The 20987-nt window shown below is 52.0% G+C and overlaps 1 protein-coding gene across 1 annotated transcript in view; it reads right to left on the bottom strand.

The window, feature by feature from the left end:
• Window positions 1-1108: 1108 nt before the first annotated feature.
• The window catches only part of LOC139266704 (heme-binding protein 2-like), a 44013-nt gene continuing 24134 nt past the window's right edge, over window positions 1109-20987 (bottom strand). The window contains exon 4 of the mRNA XM_070884292.1: window positions 1109-1274. Within this exon, the coding sequence (XP_070740393.1) occupies window positions 1109-1274 (166 nt within the window). The remainder of the gene's footprint in view (window positions 1275-20987) is intronic.

Raw genomic sequence — 20987 nt, 5'->3', positions numbered from 1 at the left:
CTTTTCACATCACCTTTCAATGTTCGGGTCAGCATGACTGGGATAAACATAAACATAATCCATCGCTGTGTGAAGATTGAACATCCTGGAACTATATCTGGTAACAGAACCATCTCAATCTCAGTCTGTGCACCATTCATTTAAAGAAAGTTTACAGAAAAGGGAAATTACTGCAGTGATTAATCCCTGTTGCCCCAAGGAGGGCCCACCACCCATGTACAACTGGGTTTACCCTGTGTCTGTGCAGTATGGGGACTTTAAACTAATATCTTTGTGACTTGATGGCTCTGTTTCTAAACCCCAGGTTTCTAACCAGAAATGTTTAAATGTGGATCTTCCTATTCCTGGCTGAGTAATTCTCCTTTATCTTTCAGTGCGGTTTCTCCGCACTTACACAACTGCTCGATCACCAAAGCTGCCCCTCAGAGGTGGTCAGTCAGCAATGAATCTGGGACATTGGCAAATAACTTGGAATTGAAGGGGGCACCTAATTATAAACAATATTAAAAGGAACAACAGCAGCCAGGACCCCTCTGCCAGGGACAGTCAGATCTGCCAGGGCCAGAGCCCAATGTCTGGTTAACGTGTGGGTGGAAGACCACGTGGCTCCCCAACATATTACATCTGGGAATGACAAGGAGGTCGGCCCCCTGGTGATAACCCGGGACTCTCTGCCACAGGACGATAAGTGGTGGTACATTGAACTGGGCACCTGGAAAGAGCTGTTGTTTAGACTCAGCGCACAAAACCAAATAATGTGAACACTGAATGTAAAATACAAACCAGGAACTGGCAAAGAAAAGCTCAGTGTTGGAGTTAATGTAGCTGAATAATTCTGAGTAAAGAAGCTCCACCTCACAATGCAGCATTGTGGGTGGGAGACAAACACTGGCAACTGCCAGTAGGGGGCAGTATTTATAAACAGGGTCACCATGCACAGGGCTCTGGAGATGGGGCATGGGGGGAATCGTTCAATATCCCAATACTGGCACATGCTCAGGGTTAAATCCAATGTGTACTAGGTGGGAGGTCAAAGGAGGTTATGAATAGAGTTAAGCACATCTCACTGTTTGATGTCTGTAAAGGTAACAGAACCTTCAGAAAAGTTTCATTCTCCTATCTTGTTAAAGGCTACTTCCATCAGCCCATTTGTGTTAAAGAAAACTAGGTGAAAGAAACTCCTATCGAAGGATTGCTTGTCTTTTTCCAAGTCATTGAGGAATTCAATGACACGTCCTTCGTATTGTTGGTCGTCAACTTTGGTGTCGAAAGTCCTGCAACAGAATTCAGAATGATTACTTTTTTCTTCCTGGCAGATCCAGTCTGGAAACCAATCAGATTGAAAGGAAGATAGGAACAGGAGTAGGCCATTCAGCCCCTCGAGCATCCTCTGCCATTCAGTTAGATCCTGGCTGATCTGCACCTCAGCTCCATTTACCCGCCTTAGCTCCATATCCCTTGATACCGTTACCCAACAACAATCTCTCGATCTCAGTCTTGAACCATCCAATTGACCCAGCATCCACAGCCTTTTAGGGGGGAGAGAGTTCCACATTTTGTGTGAAAAAGTGCTTCCTCATTTTGTTGCTGAATGGCCGATTCTCCCATCAGAGGGAATAGTTTCTCTGTATCTACCTGATTGAATCCTTTTAACATTGCAAACACCTCATTCTGGTCACCCCTCAATCTCCTATACTCAGGAGAAGACAAGTTGAGGCAACCTGGCTTCAGAATTTAACCCTCTAACCCGCGGTATAATTCTGGTGAATCTGCCCTGAAGCCACTCCAATGCCAATTTATCCTTTGTGAGGTGCGGTGCCTATAAATGAACGCAGTACTCCAGATACAGTCTGACAAGTCTCTGTTCAACTGAATTATCACTTCTTCCCCTTTGTACTCCACTCCCCTCGAGATAAAGGCCGACATTCCATTGGTCATTTTCATTGCTTTTTCTGTTTGTTGGCTCACTTTAAATGATTGGTGCGCTTGGATTCCCAGATCTCTTTGCTCCTCGACAGTTTCCAGTTTCTCACCATTTAGAAAATACTCCGATTTATCTTTCTTTGGTCCAAATTGTTTTAGTCAGCTGTGGCTCAGTGGATAGCATGCTCACCTCTGAGTGAGAAGGTAATGGGTTCAAGTCTCACTCCAAGGATTTAGAGATATATAATCATAGAAATTTACAGCGTGGAAGGAGGCTATTTCGGCCCATCGTGTCTGCGCTGGCTGACAAATAACTATCCAGCCTAATCCCACTTTCCAGCTCTTTGTCCATAGTCCTGTCGGTTATGGCACTTTAAGTGCACATCCAAGTACTTTTTAAATGTGGTGAGGTTTTCTGCCTCTACCATCCTTTCAGGCAGTGAGTTCCAGACCCCCACCACCCTCTGGCTAAGTATGCACCCCTCAACTAACCTCTAAACCTCCAAGCAATAACTTTATATCTATGTCCCCTGGTTGTTGACCTCTCTGCTAAGGGAAATAGGTCCTTTCTATCCACTCTAGGTCCCTCATAATTTTATACAGCTCAATAAGGTCTTTCCTCAGGCTCCTCTGATCCAAAGAAAACAAACCCAGGCTATTCAATCTTTCCACATAGCTATAATCCTCCAGTCCAGGCAACATTCTCGTAAATCTCGTCTGTACCCTCTCTTATGCAATCACATCATTCCTGTAATGTGGTGATGAGTACTGCACGCAGTACTCTAGCTATTGCCTGACTTAATATAGTGTTTTATACAGTTGAAGCATAACCTCCCTGCTCTTCTATTCTATGCCTCAGCTAATAAAGGCAAGTATTCCTATTGCCTTCTTAATCACCTTATCTACCTGGGCTGCTACCTTCAGGGATCTGTGGATATGCACACCAAGGTCCCTCTGCACTTCTCAGTGTCCTACCATTTAATGAGTATTCCCTTGCCTTGTTAGCCTTCCCCAAACGCTTTACCTCACACTTCACCATGTGGAAATGTATTTTTATCTAAGCTGTATCACACTGTATTTTTGTGCCCTTTTTGATATAAAACAAAATGGAGTCCTGGTCCTTCCAGAAATTTCTGCAACAGACAGTCGGTTTGCATAAACAGCTAAACCTGGCTTGAAACGGCTGATAACTAATCAATGGTCACCAGACAGTTAGGAGACAAGTCCTGCTGAGACAAGTACCACCCATGGTGCTCTCCTATTGTCCATACAACACCAGTTCCACTCCGCCCCACCCTTTTTGAAATACTCAAACCACCAGCCATTATCTCTTGTACAGACCTCATCCATTTGATGCACAAAGATAACTGACCAGGAAACTGGACAATCCTGACACAATTCAATGCCGGTAATAGCTCATTACCACACTCTTATCGAGTAATGGCTGACTGGCCAACTAATAACCCTGACAAAAGGAAATATTTGGAGACCATGTCAGGACAAGGATGTCGTAATTAACTCTTTATCTGTATTCACTGACTGTAAGACGGAGCCAATACACAGGATGAGGCCATAACTTGGGTTTTTATTGTATAAATATCTCGTGAAGTTGTACCATTTCGAAGGTGTTCACTTAGCCATTGATGAGTGAGACCTTTCCCTTGCTAGCAAGTAAAATTAAAGGAACATCTGCCGGGCTGAAGGTGTCTGAGTTGTATATTGTGAGTCGAGATTTCGACAGTTACATCTTGGAGGTTCCACCGAGATTGCTTACTCTCTAATCTGTGAGTTAAATGGATGTGGGCATAGTGCCTCTTCAGTGAAGGGTTTCACTGGCCAGAATAAGGTGAGCCTTTTTCTCACAAGAGGTTTCTTCACTGTTGAATCGCATATGTAATCTGTTGACTACAGGGGACATAATACGATCTACAAGACTCGACATTTGAAAGCTAAAGTTGTTTTTGTGATCATTTCTTTCTCAGCTTGCAAGCAGAAGGGATCTGGTCCTGGAAATATTTTGAAACAGCCCGGGGAGATTTTCATTAGGAGTTAGATGTAGTCCTTACTACTAGGGGGATCAAGGGGTATGGCGAGAAAGCAGGAATGGGGTACTGAAGTTGCATATTCAGCCATGAACTCATTGAATGGCAGTGCAGGCTCGAAGGGCCGAATGGCCTACTCCTGCACCTATTTTCTATGTTTTAATTTTTCTAAAATGGTTCTTATGTGATAAGATTAGGAAACGGTTCTTATGTGATAAGATTCGGGGGGAAAAAAACGCTAATCGATCGACAGTTCTTATGTGATATGAGTTAAGGTAATGGGACCATAAGTTTTATAAGTTTTATTAGGATAAGTTATGGACTCGGTCTGTAGTGGTGTACAACGCAGACTGAGAATTGATTATTTATTTAGATAGAGTTTAAGGTTATGATTTGTATACTCGCGTGAATATTATTTGTCCTAGTTGTCCTTGTTATACTGTTGTGTTTAAAACCTTTGTGCGACATTGCAATTAGAGAAACGGGAAGAGTCACTCGGGAAAATTGTGATTCAGGAAAACAAGGATTGATTGAGAAAAGAAACAGTAACTGATTGATCAACTGCGGTTGGTTCGTGCCAACATCTCTCACAACCCAGACTGAGCCCGAATTAAGAGCCTTTTCAGGCCACGTAACAGCCAGGAGAAATGGGCGTAGAGAACTCGGTTGGCCAAGAGGATTGTGAGATCAGAAACTGTGGAAAATCTTAATCATTCAGAATGAATGCTGGAGCAAGTAAAACACCACAAAAGGGCACACCAGCCTATTTTATGCTCCAGAATTGTGGTCAGTCTTCAATTGAACACCTAAAAAAAAAAAATGGGTAAAGTGGACTAAGGATGAAAACAGGCCATTTCCACCTGATGGTTCATTTAATTTAGAGAGAACAACATGTCTCGAGGAGTGTCTTATAAACAGAGACCCAGAAGAGGTAAAGAAAAAAAAAAGGAAAGTAATAGAAAAGGCCTGGGTTCCGATTCTTCAAGCCCACGTAAAATTAACAGAGAAAGCAAATCAATATGTAAGAAAAAAAGAGAACGTGATAGTGACTTATGGATCCAAAATAGAGCTGGCCAACAAAAAGCTTTGTTGAATGAAGAGAGACTTTTGTGAATGTCTGTCTTTGAATGAGAGTGCTTGTGTGTGTTTTTTTTTGACTGCGGAATTTTTCATGTGTCTGGAAGCCTGTTTGGAAAGGTGGTGGAACTGCCTGTTTGTTTTAGCTCCACCCACTTTTTCAAACAGAGTGAAGGTTTTTTTTTAACCTTTCGTGGTGTTGTCCTGTATGTGGGAAGTTTAAGACATTTTAAGTTAGAAACGCAGGTGTGGATTTATTCGGATGAGGAGTTACAGAGCTAGGAAATGCACAAAGGATAGGTTTGTTGAGATATGGTCCCGGTGGTTAAAAAGAAAGAGAATTTATTTGACACGCCCACTTAATTGTCGAAAGAAGACACGCAATCATTGATTACATTGGGTTGAAAGACATAAATTTAGTCTAGGAGTGAGTTTAAGAACGGGGAAGGAAAGTTTCAATGCCTTTTTTTAAAAAAGCCTTTGTGGGTCTCTCGAGGTTGCAGGCTGGGGGAGTACGCTCCCATTGTCCTTTGTGTAAAACCTTGACGCGAAAGCTTCTAGCTCAGTAAGAAGATTTTTAAATAAAAGATTGGCAGTATAAAATTTGAAATGGGATTTTGAGATATTTCAGGTGATTCTCCTTGATCAACATTTTGGGTGTATTGAAAAAAGCTTGGGTTTGGAAGCCTTTTAATAAAATTATAAAACAAGTACTTTGCATTCTGTGATCTGTGAATCACTATAAGCATAAATGAGAAGTTCGTGTAACACTCCGATTCTTCCGGTTTAGAAGCCCAATAGTGACAAATGGAGGTTTGTTCAAGACCTACGAGCTGTGAATGAATCTACTATATTCTCACAATGCTAAAAGAAGGATTTGGAATCAAGTATCCTGGAATGGTCGCTCACTTCAGCACCAGCCTTGGGATTACCAGATTACACTAAGACATTCAACTTATTTGTTCATCACAAGTCGGGTTTTGCACAATCTGTTTGGACTCAGTTACATGGGGACAGGCAGCCACCGGTAGCGTATTTCAGTGCCCAACTAGACCCAGTGGCACGCGACTACCAGGATGTCTTCCTTCATTGGCAGTAGCTTATTACCCTGTACAACAGGCTCAGACAATAATTCTAAATCAGCAAACCGTTTTATATATCCCACACTCTGTCGAGATTTTACTTGCTAAATGTGCCACCCAACACCTAACTTCTGCAAGAACCACTAAATATGAAGTTGAACTGTTATCAAATCCGAACCTTATCATTAAAAGATGTACTACCTTAAACCCAGCCACTCTATTCCCCACGGAAGAAGACGGCGAACCTCATTCATGTGAAATGGTAACCGAATTAGTGACTAAACCACGTATCAATTTAACAGAAGTACCAATGTGTAACCCTGATCTAGTGTACTATGTTGATGGATCAGCCTTACGAAATGATAGGGGCCAACCTAGAGCGGCTTATGCAATTGTGACCCAGTTTAATGTTGTCGAAACAGCCTCTCTTCCAGACTCCTTTTCAGCCCAACAAGCCGAATTGTTTGCGTTAACTCGAGCCTGTATTCTGGCTGAAGGACAAACAGTTAATATCTACACTGACTCCAGATATGCTTTTGGGGTATCCATGACTATGGACAAATTTGGAAAATTCGCAGGGACCTGACTTCAGGAAACACTATCAAAAATACAGAACAAGTGGAAAATCTCCTGCGAGCCATTCAATGCCCCTTGAAACTTGCCATTATCAAATGCCAAGCACATACAGACCAGTCGAATGAGGTGGCACTTGGGAACGCCAGAGCTGATAATGCAGCTAAATCAGCAACTCTGTCAAAAGGGGGGATGCAGGTGTCATTGTTCCCACTAAGGAAAAATAATTGCTCAGACCCGCCACCCACTATTAATGACGTGCTGGCCTTTCAGACACAGGCCAGTACGGAGGAGGTGGTGACCTGGACGAAGGATCAATGTTATAAAAATGCAGAAGGAATATGGGTTTACCATGACGGCCGCGTGGTGGCGCCCAAGTCCTTACTTCCATGGATTGCCCGATGTGTTCATACATTCACACATGCGGGAAAAGAGGGGGTGGCAGATTATATTTTGGCAACTTGGTATGCACCAGGTATTTCGGCAATTGCAAAACAAATCTGTGAAATTTTGTTACCTGTCAGACAATGAATCCGGGTAAGACGGAAAAAGTAGAATCTGCCTCCCACCCAAATCCAGTGGGGCCTTTTGTACATTTATAAATGGATTTTATTGAATTACCTATGTGTATGGGATTCAAGTATGTATTAGTTATTGTAGATGTGTTCTCTAGATGGATTGAAGCCTTTCCATGTAAAAAGGCCGATGCCACTACTGTTGCTAAATGTTTGTTAAAAGAAATCATACAGCACTTCGGAATCCCTGCTAAGCTTTCAAGTGATAACGGGTCACATTTCACAGGAACTGTTATAAGAGAAATGTGTAAAGCTTTACAGATTAACCAACATTTTCATTGCAGTTATCATCCACAGTCTGCTGGACTTGTTGAAAGATATAATGGAATGCTTAAAAATAAGCTGGCAAAATTATGTAATGACACTGGACTGAAATGGATAGAACTGCTGCCCTTAGCCTTGATGGTAATGCGATCTGCAACCAACAGAACAACAGGCCTGTCACCGCATGAGATAATTATGGGATGTCCCCAACAACTACCTTTTACAGCACCATTTACTGCAAAACAAATGGACATCCACAAAATGGAGGAAAATATGTTAAATTATTGTATTGCACTAACCAAATGTATTTCCAGCTTTCATTTGCAGGTAAAAGAAGCTCAACTCAAGCCAGCGGAAGGGAAGTGTCATAACCTGGAGCCCGGGGAATTCATTTACATCAAAATCTTTAAAAGAAAAAGCAGTCTACAACCAAGATTTGAAGGACCATACCAGGTCTTGCTGGTGACTAATACTGCAATCAAGGTAAAGGAAAGACCAACATGGATCCATGCGTCCCATTGCAAAAGGGCACCCGACCAGGGGGAAGGGAAGAAGGAACCAGAGGAACAGGAAAAGGAAGACTGAATAAGGAACTGTACGGACTATGGGGACTGATGGTGCTGGGCTTGACAGGGTTTTGCTTTGCATTATTGATTATACCAGGGGTACAGACACGCAAACGAAGGGAACTGCAGGTAAACATATTTATGGCGCTGAGTCATAAGTATGCTCAGGACAGAAACTTGTCTAGTTGTTGGATATTTTCCCATGTACCTGTCCACTCAGAAGGGGGTATTCCACTAAGAACCGTCCCCTTTAACGAATCAGAAATGGTAGAGTGGTTAATTGTGCAAAATAGAACAAACCTAACCAAGGTGTCAGAAACGAAGGATCTAACAGAATGGACGTCACCAGGGTATAAACTTACAACCTTCCAGAGATGGTACCAGCCAAATTATAATAATAACCATCAGCCACCCTTCCTAAGTACTACTCCCGGAATAGGAAATCCTGAAGGTATAATAAGTCTAGTGAGCAATGAGACTAAAGGACCAGAAATGGGACGCAGCAAGTGTTCCCAAATGACTAAATGGCAAGCCACAACAAATCCCACTGATGGAAGAAAGATAGCAACCGTTAGCTGGACAATGGTCCATAACAAAGCCTCAGGTGAGACCACTCGAGTATGGATGGCACGAAAGGACCAGAAGCTGACGTCCTATAATTGCACCTAATTTATTTGTGGCCATAAAGCCTACCCATGGTTACCAGCCAACTGGACAGAGTCCTGTTACTTAGGATATGTGGTACCCTTTATCAGATCAACAAAGACTCTAAGGGATGACTAAGGAAGTCATAGATTTAAACGGGATTTGACATGGCTAAATGGAATATTCAAGGTAATGGTGCCACCCTATGGAATAGCATCAACCGAATGGCAGTTACGGCAATGGGCTAATTTAGTCGAATCAGTAGCCAATGCAACTTCCCAAGCCTTCGAAGGGGTGAATGATGAAATGGTAGCCATTCGAACAGTGGCTCTCCAAAATCGTACGGCCTTAGATTATCTTCCAGCCAAAGAAGGAGGGACATGCGCATTAATAGGTGGAGAATGTTGTACGTATATCCCGGATAAGTCAGAAGAAATCGGCAGTCTAGCTGAATACATTAGGAACAAGGTAATGGAGTATAAACAGACAGTTGGCCAGGACGGTACCACCTTGTGGGATTGGGCATCGGGATGGTTGGGACCCCTAGGGAGAAATGTGGTACAGGGTTTGATCATATTCCTGCTGATAGTCTTTGCCCTATATCTTTTATTTGTCTTGGTTAAGTGTTGCTGTGCCAGGTTGGGAAAAACCGTGTTACCTACCGAGGCCACGACTAGAGTTTTGGGAGCAACAACAGCTGAAAGTTCCTGCGTGGAAATAGAAATAGAGAGACTATGCAAGATCAGAATGGATTAAGTTGTCCTTGTGAAGAACAAAATGGGGGAATGTGGAAATGTATTTTTATCTAAGCTGTATCACACTGTATTTTTGTGCCCTTTTTGATATAAAATAAAATGGAGTCCTGGTCCTTCCAGAAATTTCTGCAACAGACAGTCAGTTTGCATAAACAGCTAAACCTGGCTTGAAACGGCTGATAACTAATCAATGGCCACCAGACAGCTCGGAGACAAGACCTGCTGAGACAAGTACCACCCATGGTGCTCTCCTATTGTCCATACAACACCAGTTCCATTCTGCCCCACCCTTTTCAAAATACTCAAACCACCAGCCATTATCTCTTGTACAGACCTCATCTATTTGATGCAAAACGATAACTGACCAGGAAACTGGACAATCCTGACACAATGCAATGCCGGTAATAGCTCATTACCACACTCTCATCAAGTAATGGCTGAATGGCCAACTAATAACCCTGACAAAAGGAAATATTTGAAACCATGTCAGGACAAGGATGCAGTAATTACTCTTTATCTGTATTCACTGACTGCAAGATGCAGCCAATACACAGGATGAGGCCACAACTTGGGTTTTTACTGTATAAATATCCTGTGAAATTGTACCATTTCGAAAGTATTCACTTAGCCGTTGACTGAGTGAGACTTTTCCCTTGCTAGCAAGTAAAATTAAAGGAACATCTGCCAGGCTGAAGGTGTATGAGTTGAGATTTCGACAACCAGATTGGATTCCATCTGTCATTGTTCTGGCCACCTGACCAGTACATTGATATCTTCCTGGAGGCATAAGAACATAAGAACAAAAGAATTAGGAACAGGAGTAGGCCATCTAGCCCCTCGAGCCTGCTCCGCCACTCAAAAAGATCATGGCTGATCTGGCCGTGGACTCAGCTCCACTTACCCGCCCGCTCCCCGTAACCCTTAATTCCCTGATTATTTAAAAATCTATCTGTCTGTGATTTGAATACATTAAATGAGCTAGCCTCAACTGCTTCCCTGGGCAGAGAATTCCACAGATTCACAACCCTCTGGGAGAAGAAATTCCTTCTCAACTCGGTTTTAAATTGGCTCCCCCATATTTTGAGGCTGTGCCCCCTAGTTCTAGTCTCCCCGACCAGTGGAAACAACCTCTCTGCCTCTATCTTGTCGATCCCTTTCATTATTTTAAATGTTTCTATAAGATCACCCCTCATCCTTCTAAACTCCAACGAGTAAAGACCCAGTCTACTCAATCTATCATCATGAGGTAACCCCCTCATCTCCGGAATCAGCCTAGTGAATCATCTCTGTATGCCCTCCAAAGCTAGTATTTCCTTCCTTAAGTAAGGTGACCAAAACTGCACGCAGTACTCCAGGTGTGGCCTCACCAATACCCTGTACAGTTGCAGCAGGACCTCCCTGCTTTTGTACTCCATCCCTCTCGCAATGAAGGCCAACATTCCATTCGCCTTCCTGGTTACCTGCTTCACCTGCAAACTATCCTTCTGTCATTCATGCACAAGGAACCAATCGTGGAGCAGTGGAGGCGTGTCCTGCACAGTAGGAGCTGTGAGCAGTGAGAGAAGGAGCTATCAACCTGTGCTCCTGCCTGGAGAGCCCTGAGACCAGCCCAGGAAGAGAAGGAGGGAAGGGGCTTCAACACCAACTTTATCCAGAGGGAGAGGAGGAGGAAGCAGAAAACTTTATCAACTTTTATCATTTCTGCAAGGAGTTGGAGAGAGGGGGAAAAACCAAAAACATCCAGTGTGGAAGGAGGGAGACTCAACAATTCTACAGGTGGGTGTGGGTGCATTTCCCCAAACAGACTTTGTTGTATCGGTGGGGGGAGGAAAGAAGACCACTGAGGGCCGGAACATCGCGGGGGGTGTGTGTGTGTGTGGTAGTGTGCGTGGGGGCTGTGCTTACAACTGGGCCCCCCCCACAATTGGAACCCCCCCCCACCCCCCCCACATTTGCCTAGCCTGGGATAGCTGGAGCTACCAGGCTGAAGAGTCATTAATCACCCTATTGAGGATCGTTAGGAGTGCCTGGTGGCTCCAGCTACCCCAGGTGAAGACATCTTCTCCCCCCACCTGAAGACCACCCCAAAGACTTTTGTGTTTTGCCATCTGGGGAGTGCACCCACCCACAGCTGCGAGGGGAGACCTGCCCTCGCAGCCCCCCCCCCCTTCCCACCCCCCTCTCTCTTTCTCTGTTACTCTGTTTCTCCCCTCTCTCTCTGAGAGCCTCTTTCTTCCAAATTTAATTAAAAAAAAAACATTTAAGACAACTGAGCAGAGGGAGCAAGGCCCCTCCCCAATTGCCAACTAGGGGAGAGGTACCTCATTAAGGGCTCCTCTGCTCAGTCAATCTACAAGAGGCCTAATAAAGACCATTAAGGCCTGTGACTTTGGGGTGGGTGTAGCCCTTAAAGGGACCCCGTGATGGCGACCCCATCCACGCCGGTGGCAGGGCCAGCAAGGTCGTATGCGCAGGCGGTGTCCACATCCACGGCACCTCCTGCGCCAGCCGCTGCCCTGCCACCTTTCAGACTAATAACAAAAAAAACACGGGGTCAAGAGCTACACTCACCCCACAATGAGCATCGAGGAGTGCGTGCGGGCGATGGCTGGGGTAGTCGGCCCCTCGGCCATTGTCGCAGCCTCCAAGATGTCTGGGAAGGCCGTGTTCTTCCTGGGGTCGGAGCGGGCGGTGTCCCTGGCCCTTGAAAAGGGGCTCACGGTGGGCGGGACGTTCCTGCCGGTGGACCCTCTCGAGGCCACCGCGCAGAGGGTCATCATTTCAAACGTCCCGCCCTTTGTTCCCGCTGAGCTCCTCCTCCCTCACCTACACCAACTGGGGGAGGTAAGGTCGGGGATCAACCCCATACCGCTCGGCCTCAGGGAGAACAGCCTGCGCCACGTGTTCTCCTTCCGCCGCCAGCTCTTTGTCCGGCTGGCGCGGGAGGAGACGACGGAGGGGAACTTTAATGTGGTGCACGAGGGGACTGCCTACCGCGTCTTCTGGACGTCGGACGGCGTGCGGTGCCATGCCTGTAGGGAGGTGGGGCATGTTCGTAAGAACTGCCCCGCCTCCAAGGCCGCCAAACCACCGAAGGCGGCCAAGGCTGGCACCGCCGCCACCCCTCCCCCTAGTTGCGTCCGCGTGCCGGGAGCCATGGGTGCGCGGGCATCGTCGGAGGCCTTTGTTTTCAGGGCCTCCGGCGGGGGGGAGGGAGAGCGTTCGACCGGAAAGAAGGCGCGGAAGAAGGCGAAACATCTCGAGGCGGGTCCCCTCGGTGCGCCGGAAAGTCTGACCACCGCGCTCAGCCCAACCCAGTCACCGGCGAGCGCGGGGTGCCCCGAGCCCGTGCCCGGGCCCTTGAATACCACCACAGAGGGGCCCAGGCGCGGGCAAGAAAAGGAAAAGGGGGGGGCGGAGCGGGAGGCCTCGGCAGACATGGAGGTCTCCCTGACTCCGCGCGCCCCCAGGAACAAAAAGAGGCACCGCCCCAATGAGGCGGAGGGGGAACAACATCCCTCCGCGGAGGAGGCGGTGCCCGCCGCGTGTCCCGCGTCCCCCACCAGCGCCCCCAAATTGCGCTGCAGGCGCGAGGAGTCTTTCCCCGGGGAGGGTGAGACAGTTGAGGCTGCCCAGCCTCTGCCTCCCGGGGATGGAGTGGAAGATCTGCCTGTCGTGGGGGGCGTGGGGACCGCGGAGGAATGCGTAGCCGCCGGGCCGGGCGTCCCGGGGACTGAGGCGGGCGAGGCCGAAAAGGCCGAACCTGAGCCCGCCCAGCTATTATCCAACTTCCCCCGGGAGTCGCTCGACCCGGCAGAAAAACAATTAAATAATTATGACACTGTAGATGCTGGGCCGGGGGGTGGCAGCGGGGAGGGGGAGGAACACCCACCCTCGCCCCTTACTTTGGAGCTGGAGCACTTGGAGGGCCTGGGGATTTCCTATGGCCGGGTCTCTCCTTGTTCTCCGGTTCCTGGGGCGGAGGGGGAACCCCTTCCGCTGTCATTTCCCGACCCGGCACCATTTTTAAAAGAGCCCAGTGGGGACTCCTCTGCCGACGATCCTGGGGGTGGGATCGGGGCAGTGCCAGGGCCGGTTGGAGCGGCCGGTTCATTTGCCGTACCTTGTGCGGTCGATGGGCCGGCTGCTGGCGGCCACCTCCCGGAGGAGGACGGGGACTCGGTGGGGGACGCGGGTGAAGACCTAGAGACCACCGCCAGGGAGGCGGTGGATCTGCTCGCGGCCGCCGCTGAGGCCCTCCTCGTTCCTGCAAAGGAACTCCGGGACTTTTTGGCCCAGAGCCGGGGTCGCCGCGACCAAGCCCGACTGGCCCTGGAAAAATGGTCCGAGCCGGAGCTGATCAAGGGGTCCGTCCGCGCCGCCGTTAAAACCTTGGCCGCGGGCGGGCCCTTGACAAAGGAGCAGCACCTTGAGCTGCGCGAGCTCGAGGGACTCCTCGCTGGGCTGCGGAGGGAGCGGAGTTCAACAAAAGACTCCGCTCCCTCCCCCACAATAGGTTAAGGTAGAGGTTGCACTATGCTTTTGCCATGAAGATAACCATAGCCAGCCTCAACATCAACGGCGGCAGAGGGGCACGCCGTCGATTTGACAATTTTTCGCTCCTGCGGGAGGGGAAATATGCGGTGTGCTTCCTGCAAGAAACCCACACCGTTCCGGGAGACGAAGCCACGTGGCTCCTGGAATGGCAAGGAGAGGTCCGCATGAGCCACCTCACCGCCATTTCTAGTGGGGTGGCCATCTTGCTGGGTCCGCATTTTCAGCCGGAGATCTTGGGGGTCGAGGAGCCCGTGCCAGGCCGCTTGCTGCACGTAACGGTTCGCCTGGGGGACGTGCCGCTCCATCTCGTGAACGTGTACGCCCCTCATCCCGGCCCGCAGCAAACGCGCTTCTTTGAAGAGGTGTCCGCTCTTCTTGGCTCCGTCGACGTCGGCGACTGCATTGTCCTCGGGGGGGATTTTAACTGCACCCTCGAGGCGAGGGACCGCTCCGGTGCCCCGCAGTGCATGACGGCGATGGAGAAGTTGAGGGACCTGGTCGGGTCCTTCGACTTGGTGGACGTCTGGCGAAATCTCCACCCCGACTCCAGCGCCTTTACTTGGGTGAGGCCTGGAGTTGGATGGTCTAGAGTCGACCGCCTTTACGTGTCTCGGGCGTACGTTTCCTGCGTCCCGGCGGCCTCCATGCGGCCGGTGCCGTGTTCGGACCACCACCTGGTGTGGGCGGAGCTCGCTTCGCTCCGCGCGAGGACGGGGTCCGCGTACTGGCACTTTAACAACCGGCTGCTGGAGGACGTGCGGTTCCAGGACTCGTTCCGTCGATTCTGGTCCGACTGGAGAAGGAAGCAGGGGGGCTTCCCCTCCTTGAGGCTATGGTGGGACGTGGGCAAGGCTCACGTCCGCGTCTTCTGTCAAGAGTACGCGAGGGGGTCGACCAAGAGGCGGGCGGCCAGAGTCGGGCGCCTAGAAAAAGAGGTGCTCGACCTGGAAGCCCGTCTCGGTCAAGTCGTCCAGGACCCGGCCCTGCGGACGGTGTACGAAGCGAAGAAGGCCGCGCTGAAGGACCTGCAGCTCGTCGGGTCCCGAGGCGCGTTCGTGAGGTCGCGGATCCGGTTCCTGCGGGATCTGGACCGCGGCTCCCCCTTCTTCTACTCGCTGGAAAAAAGGCAGAGTGTCCGTAAGCAGCTCTTGACGCTGCTGGCCGACGACGGCTCTCTCGTCTCGGATCCGGAGGGCGTCAACAACAGGGTCCGTGAATATTACGGGGCTCTGTTCTCTCCGGATCCGTCCAGCGAGGAAGCGCGTAGAGTTTTGTGGGAGGACCTGCCGAAGGTCGGCCCGGAGGGCGCCGAAAATCTGGAAGCTCCGCTAAGCCTGGCGGAGCTGACCGGTGCCCTCGCCCGGCTCTCGAGGGGAAAATCCCCGGGGCTGGACGGGCTGACCGTGGAGTTCCACAGGGCGTTCTGGGACGTCCTGGGGAGCGACTACGCGCGGGTCCTGGGGGAAAGTCTGGCGACCGGGGAGATGCCCCTCTCTTGGCGCAGGGCAGTCATCGTCCTGCTGCCTAAGAAGGGCGATCTCCGCCTCCTTAAGAACTGGCGCCCGGTCTCCCTCCTCAGCACGGACTACAAAATCTTCGCCAGGGCGATGTCTGCTCGCCTTGGTGCCGTGCTGGACCACATGATCCACCCCGACCAGTCATACACGGTCCCGGGCCGGACGATCCACGACAACATCCATCTGGTCCGGGACCTCATCCATTGTTCCCAGGAGGCTGGTCTGTCGGTCGCCTTCCTATCCCTCGACCAAGAGAAGGCGTTCGACAGGGTGGATCACGACTATCTGCTCGGAACTCTGCGCGCTTTCGGGTTCGGGACGCATTTCGTCGCCCGGATCCGACTTTTGTACGCCGCCGCGGAGTGTCTGATTAAGGTTAACGGGTCCTTGACGGCGCCCCTTCGCTTTAGGAGAGGGGTGCGCCAGGGATGCCCCATGTCCGGCCAGTTATACGCCGTTTGCGTGGAGCCTTTCCTGCGCCTCTTGCGGACGAGGTTGACGGGACTGGCTCTGCAAGGGCCGGGCGTGGAGGTCGTCCTCTCGGCTTACGCCGATGACGTGCTCCTCGCGGTAGAGGATCCCGCTGACCTGCGGAGGATGCGTGAGTGCCAGGAGATTTACTCGGCCGCGTCCTCCGCCAGGATCAACTGGGAGAAATGTTCCGGACTCCTGGTGGGTCAGTGGCGGGTGGACTCCCTGCCGGAGGAGCTCAGGCCTTTTGCCTGGAGCACGACCCATCTCCTCTATCTGGGAGTCTACCTTAGCCCCGACGAGGAAGCCTGGCCGGCGAACTGGCAGGAGCTGGAGGCCAAGGTCGCCGCTCGCCTAGGGCGCTGGACAGGACTGCTCCGAGTGCTGTCCTACAGGGGTCGAGCGCTAGTCATAAACCAGCTGGTGGCCGCAATGCTGTGGTACCGGCTGGTCACTTTGACCCCTCCCCCTGCGTTTGTCGCCAAGATACAGAAGAAGCTGGTGGACTTCTTCTGGAACAACAGGAAGCACTGGGTCTCTGTCGCGGTCTTGAGTCTCCCGCTTGAGGAGGGCGGTCAGTCGTTGGTGTGCGTCAGCGCCCAGCTCGCGACTTTCCGTCTTCAGACCCTGCAGAGATACCTTTACGTCGAGCCCCCTCCTAGGTGGTGTGCTCTGGCGAGGTATTTCTTCCGCCAGCAGCTCGACCTCAATTATGACACGCAGCTCCTGTTTGTGAACTTGGGGGGTGCCAGGACCGCCCTCCGGGAGCTGCCTGTCTTTTACAGGGAACTCATCAGGGTCTGGAACAAAGTCTCCACCAAGCGCAGCTCTCCGCCGGCTGGAGTGGCGGCCGTCCTGCAGGAGCCGCTGCTCGGGAATCCGTACCTCCACGGCCGAGGCTTCATGTGGCGGTCGGAAGAGAGGGCTGTGGCTGGTGAGGTGACCAGGGTCAGGGACCTGCTCGATGGCGGAGGAGCGGGCTGGATGGCGCCAGTCACGCTGGCGCGGCGCCTAAATTCTGCCAACGTCCGCCGCGCGGCCGATGCCATCGAGTCGCTAAAAACAGCTCTGGGCCCTGACTCCGTTAGGTGTATCGAGGAGGCTCAAGCACGTGGGGAGATCCCGTCCGAACTGACCCCCGTCCGGACGGAATTCCTCATCGGCGCCAAACCCCGGAACCTCCCTCGGGGGCCGGCGCCTCACAACTTGAGCCGCCTCGGGGAAATCCCCTCCGTGCCTTTCAGTTCCGCGCGGAGGGGTTTCCTGTACGGGCTGCTCCTGCACACCCTCAACTTTGCCATCCTCGCCGGCCGTCCGGACACGCCATGGCGCACCATCTTGCCGTCCGGAGGAGGCGGGGGTCCCCGATGGAGGGCACTCTACGCAGGGGTCCTCCCACTATTCATCGGGGACTTGGCCTGGAGGGTGGTGCACGGAGCAGTGCCGTGCAACAAATTTTTAAGCCGGTTCACGGACTCCCAGGCCGCCTGCAATTTCTGCGGTCTGGAGGAGTCCGTGTTCCATGTTTTTATTGAGTGCACAAGGTTGCAGCCCCTGTTCCATTATTTGAAGGGGCTGCTCCTGAAATTCTGGCTGCACTTCAGTCCCACTCTCCTGATCTTTGGGCACCCTGTGCGGAGGGGAGCGGGTAGGTCCGAGGGCCTCCTCGTAGGACTGCTCCTGGGCACGGCCAAGGGTGCCATCAGCCGGTCCAGGCAGCGGGCGGTCGAGGGGGTCGTTCAACCTGACTGCCTGCCTCTCTTCCGCTCTTACATCCGGTCCAGGGTGTCCTTGGAGATGGAGCACGCGGTGTCCACCGGTACGCTCGCGGCCTTCCGCGAGAGGTGGGCACCGGAGGGACTGGAGTGCATCATCACGCCCGGCAACCAAATTTTAATTTGATTTTACGTTTTAATGTTAATTTGTTTTAATTGCCGGTGCTTTTAGTGTCCCCTTCCCTTTTATAGGGGGCACTGGGGAAAAATTGTGATTTTAGTGCCCAAAAAAAAAAAGAAAAAAAAAAAGAAAAAAAAAACACAAAAAAGGGGAAAAAAAAAAAATGGGCCTTGTAAATGTCTGGAGTGTCACCCAGGTCGGGTGGCACCGTTTAATGTTTTATGTTTTCACAGATAAACTCAAAAGAGTTTCATGCACAAGGGACCAATCGTGAAGCAGTAGAGGCGTGTCCTGCTCAGTTGGAGCTGTGAGCAGTGAGTGGAGCTGCTAGCAACTTGAGCTCCTGCCTGGAGAGCCCTGAGACCAGCCCAGGAACAGAAGGAAGGAAGGGGCTTCAACACCAACTTTTATCCAGAGGGAGAGGAGGAGAACAGAAACATTTCAACTTTTTACCATTCTGCAAGGAGTTGGAGAGAGGGGGAAAAACCAACAACATCCAGTGTGGAAGGAGGGAGACTCTGCACTTTCTACAGGTGGGTGTGGGTGCATTTCCCAAAAAGACTTTGTTGTATCGGTGGGGGGAGGAAAGAAGACCACTGAGGGCCGGAACATCGCGGGGGGTGTGTGTGTGTGTGTGGTAGTGTGCGTGGGGGCCGTGCTTACAACTAGGCCCCCCCCCACAATTGGAACCCCCCCCCACAACCCCACATTTGCCTAGCCTGGGATAGCTGGAGCTACCAGGCTGAAGATTCTTTAATCACCCAATTAACATCGTTAAGAGTGTGTGCCTGGTGGCTCTAGCTATCCCAGGTGAAGACGTCTTCTCCCCTCACCTGAAGACCATCCCAAAGACTGTGTTTTTTGTGTGTTTTTGCCATCTGGGGAGTGCACCCACCCACAGCTGCGAGGGGAGACCTGCCCTCGCAGTCCCCCCCCCCCCCTTCCCACCCCCCTCTCTCTTTCTCTGCTACTCTGTTTCTCCCCTCTCTCTCTGAGGCCTCTTTCTTCCAAATTAATAAAAAAAAAACATTTAAGACAACTGAGCAGAGGGAGCAAGGCCCCTCCCAAATTACCAACTAGGGGAGAGGTGCCTCGTTAAGGGCTCCTCTGCTCAGTTTATATACGAGGCCTAATTAAGACCATTAAGGCCTGTGACTTTGGGGTGGGTGTAGCCCTTAAAGGGACCCCGTGATGGCGACCCCATCCACGCCGGTGGCAGGGCCAGCAAGGACGTATGCGCAGGCGGTGTCCACATCCACGGCACCTCCTGCGCCACCCGCTGCCCTGCCACCTTTTACACTTATAACCAGGAAACACGGGGTCAAGAGCTACACTCACACCACAATGAGCATCGAGGAGTGCGTGCGGGCGATGGCTGGGGTAGTCGGCCCCTCGGCCATTGTCGCAGCCTCCAAGATGTCTGGGAAGGCCGTGTTCTTCCTGGGGTCGGAGCGGGCGGTGTCCCTGGCCCTTGAAAAGGGGCTCACGGTGGGCGGGACGTTCCTGCCGGTGGATCCTCTCGAGGCCACCGCGCAGAGGGTCATCGTGTCAAACGTCCCGCCCTTTGTTTCCGCTGAGCTCCTCCTCCCTCACCTACAACAATTGGGGGAGGTAAGGTCAGGGATCAACCCCATACCGCTCGGCCTCAGGGAGAACAGCCTGCGCCACGTGTTCTCCTTCCGCCGCCAGCTCTTTGTCCGGCTGGTGCGGGAGGAGACGACGGAGGGATCATTTAATGTGGTGCATGAGGGGACTGCCTACCGCGTCTTCTGGACGTCGGACGGCGTGCGGTGCCATGCCTGCAAGGAGGTGGGGCACGTTCGCAAGAACTGCCCCGCCTCCAAGGCCGCCAAACCACCGAAGGCGGCCAAGGCTGGCGCCGCCGCCACCCCTCCCCCTAGCTGCGTCCGCGTGCCGGGAGCCATGGGTGCGCGGGCATCGTCGGAGGCCTTTGTTTTCAGGGCCTCCGGCGGGGGGGAGGGAGAGCGTCCGAGCGGAAAGAAGGCGCGGAAGAAGGAGAAACATCTAGAGGCGGGTCCCCTCGGTGCGCCGGAAAGTTTGACCACCGCGCTCAGCCCAACCCAGTCACCGGCGAGCGCGGGGTGCCCCGAGCCCGTGCCCGGGCCCTTGAATAACACCACAGAGGGGTCCAGGCGCGGGCAAGAAAAGAAAAAGGGGGGGGCGGAGCGGGAGGCCTCGGCAGACATGGGGGTCTCCCTGCCTCCGCGCGCCCCCAGGAACAAAAGGAGGCGCGGCTCCGATGAGGCGGAGGGGGAACAACATCCCTCCGCGGAGGAGTCGGTGCCCGCCGCGTGTCCCGCGTCCCCCACCAGCGCTCCCAAATTGCGCTGCAGGCGCGAAGAGTCTGTCCCCGGGGAGGGTGAGGCAGTCGAGGCTGCCCAGCCGCTGCCTCCTGGGGATGGCATGGAAGATCTGCCTGTCGTGGGGGGCGTGGGGACCGCGGAGGAATGCGTAGCCGCCGGGCCGGGCGTCCCGGGGACTGAGGCGGGCGAGGCCGAAAAGGCCGAACCTGAGCCCGCCCAGCCAATACCCAACTTCCCCCGGGAGTCGCTCGACCCGGCGGAAACACAAACTGATTTTAATGAAACTGTAGATGCTGGGCCGGGGGGTGGCAGCGGGGAGGGGGAGGAACACCCACCCTCGCCTCTTACTTTGGAGCTGGAGCACTTGGGGAGCCTGGGGATCTCCTATGGCCGGGTCTCTCCTTGTTCTCCGGTTCCTGGGGCGGAGGGGGAACCCCTTCCGCTGTCATTTCCCGACCCAGCACCATTTTTAAAAGAGCCCAGTGGGGACTCCTCTGCCGACGATCCTGGGGGTGGGATCGGGGCAGTGCCAGGGCCGGTTGGAGCGGCCGGTCCATTTGCCGTACCTTGTGCGGTCGATGGGCTGGCTGCTGGCGGCCACCTCCCGGAGGAGGACGGGGACTCGGTGGGGGACGCGGGTGAAGACCTAGAGACCACCGCCAGTGAGGCGGTGGATCTGCTCGCGGCCGCTGCTGAGGCCCTCCTCATTCCTGCAAAGGA

The sequence above is a fragment of the Pristiophorus japonicus genome, chromosome 7 (genome assembly GCF_044704955.1).
Source record: "Pristiophorus japonicus isolate sPriJap1 chromosome 7, sPriJap1.hap1, whole genome shotgun sequence".
NCBI classification, from domain to species: domain Eukaryota; kingdom Metazoa; phylum Chordata; class Chondrichthyes; family Pristiophoridae; genus Pristiophorus; species Pristiophorus japonicus.
Note: the sequence above shows the minus strand (reverse complement) of the source record. Positions and strands in the feature narration are given on the sequence as shown.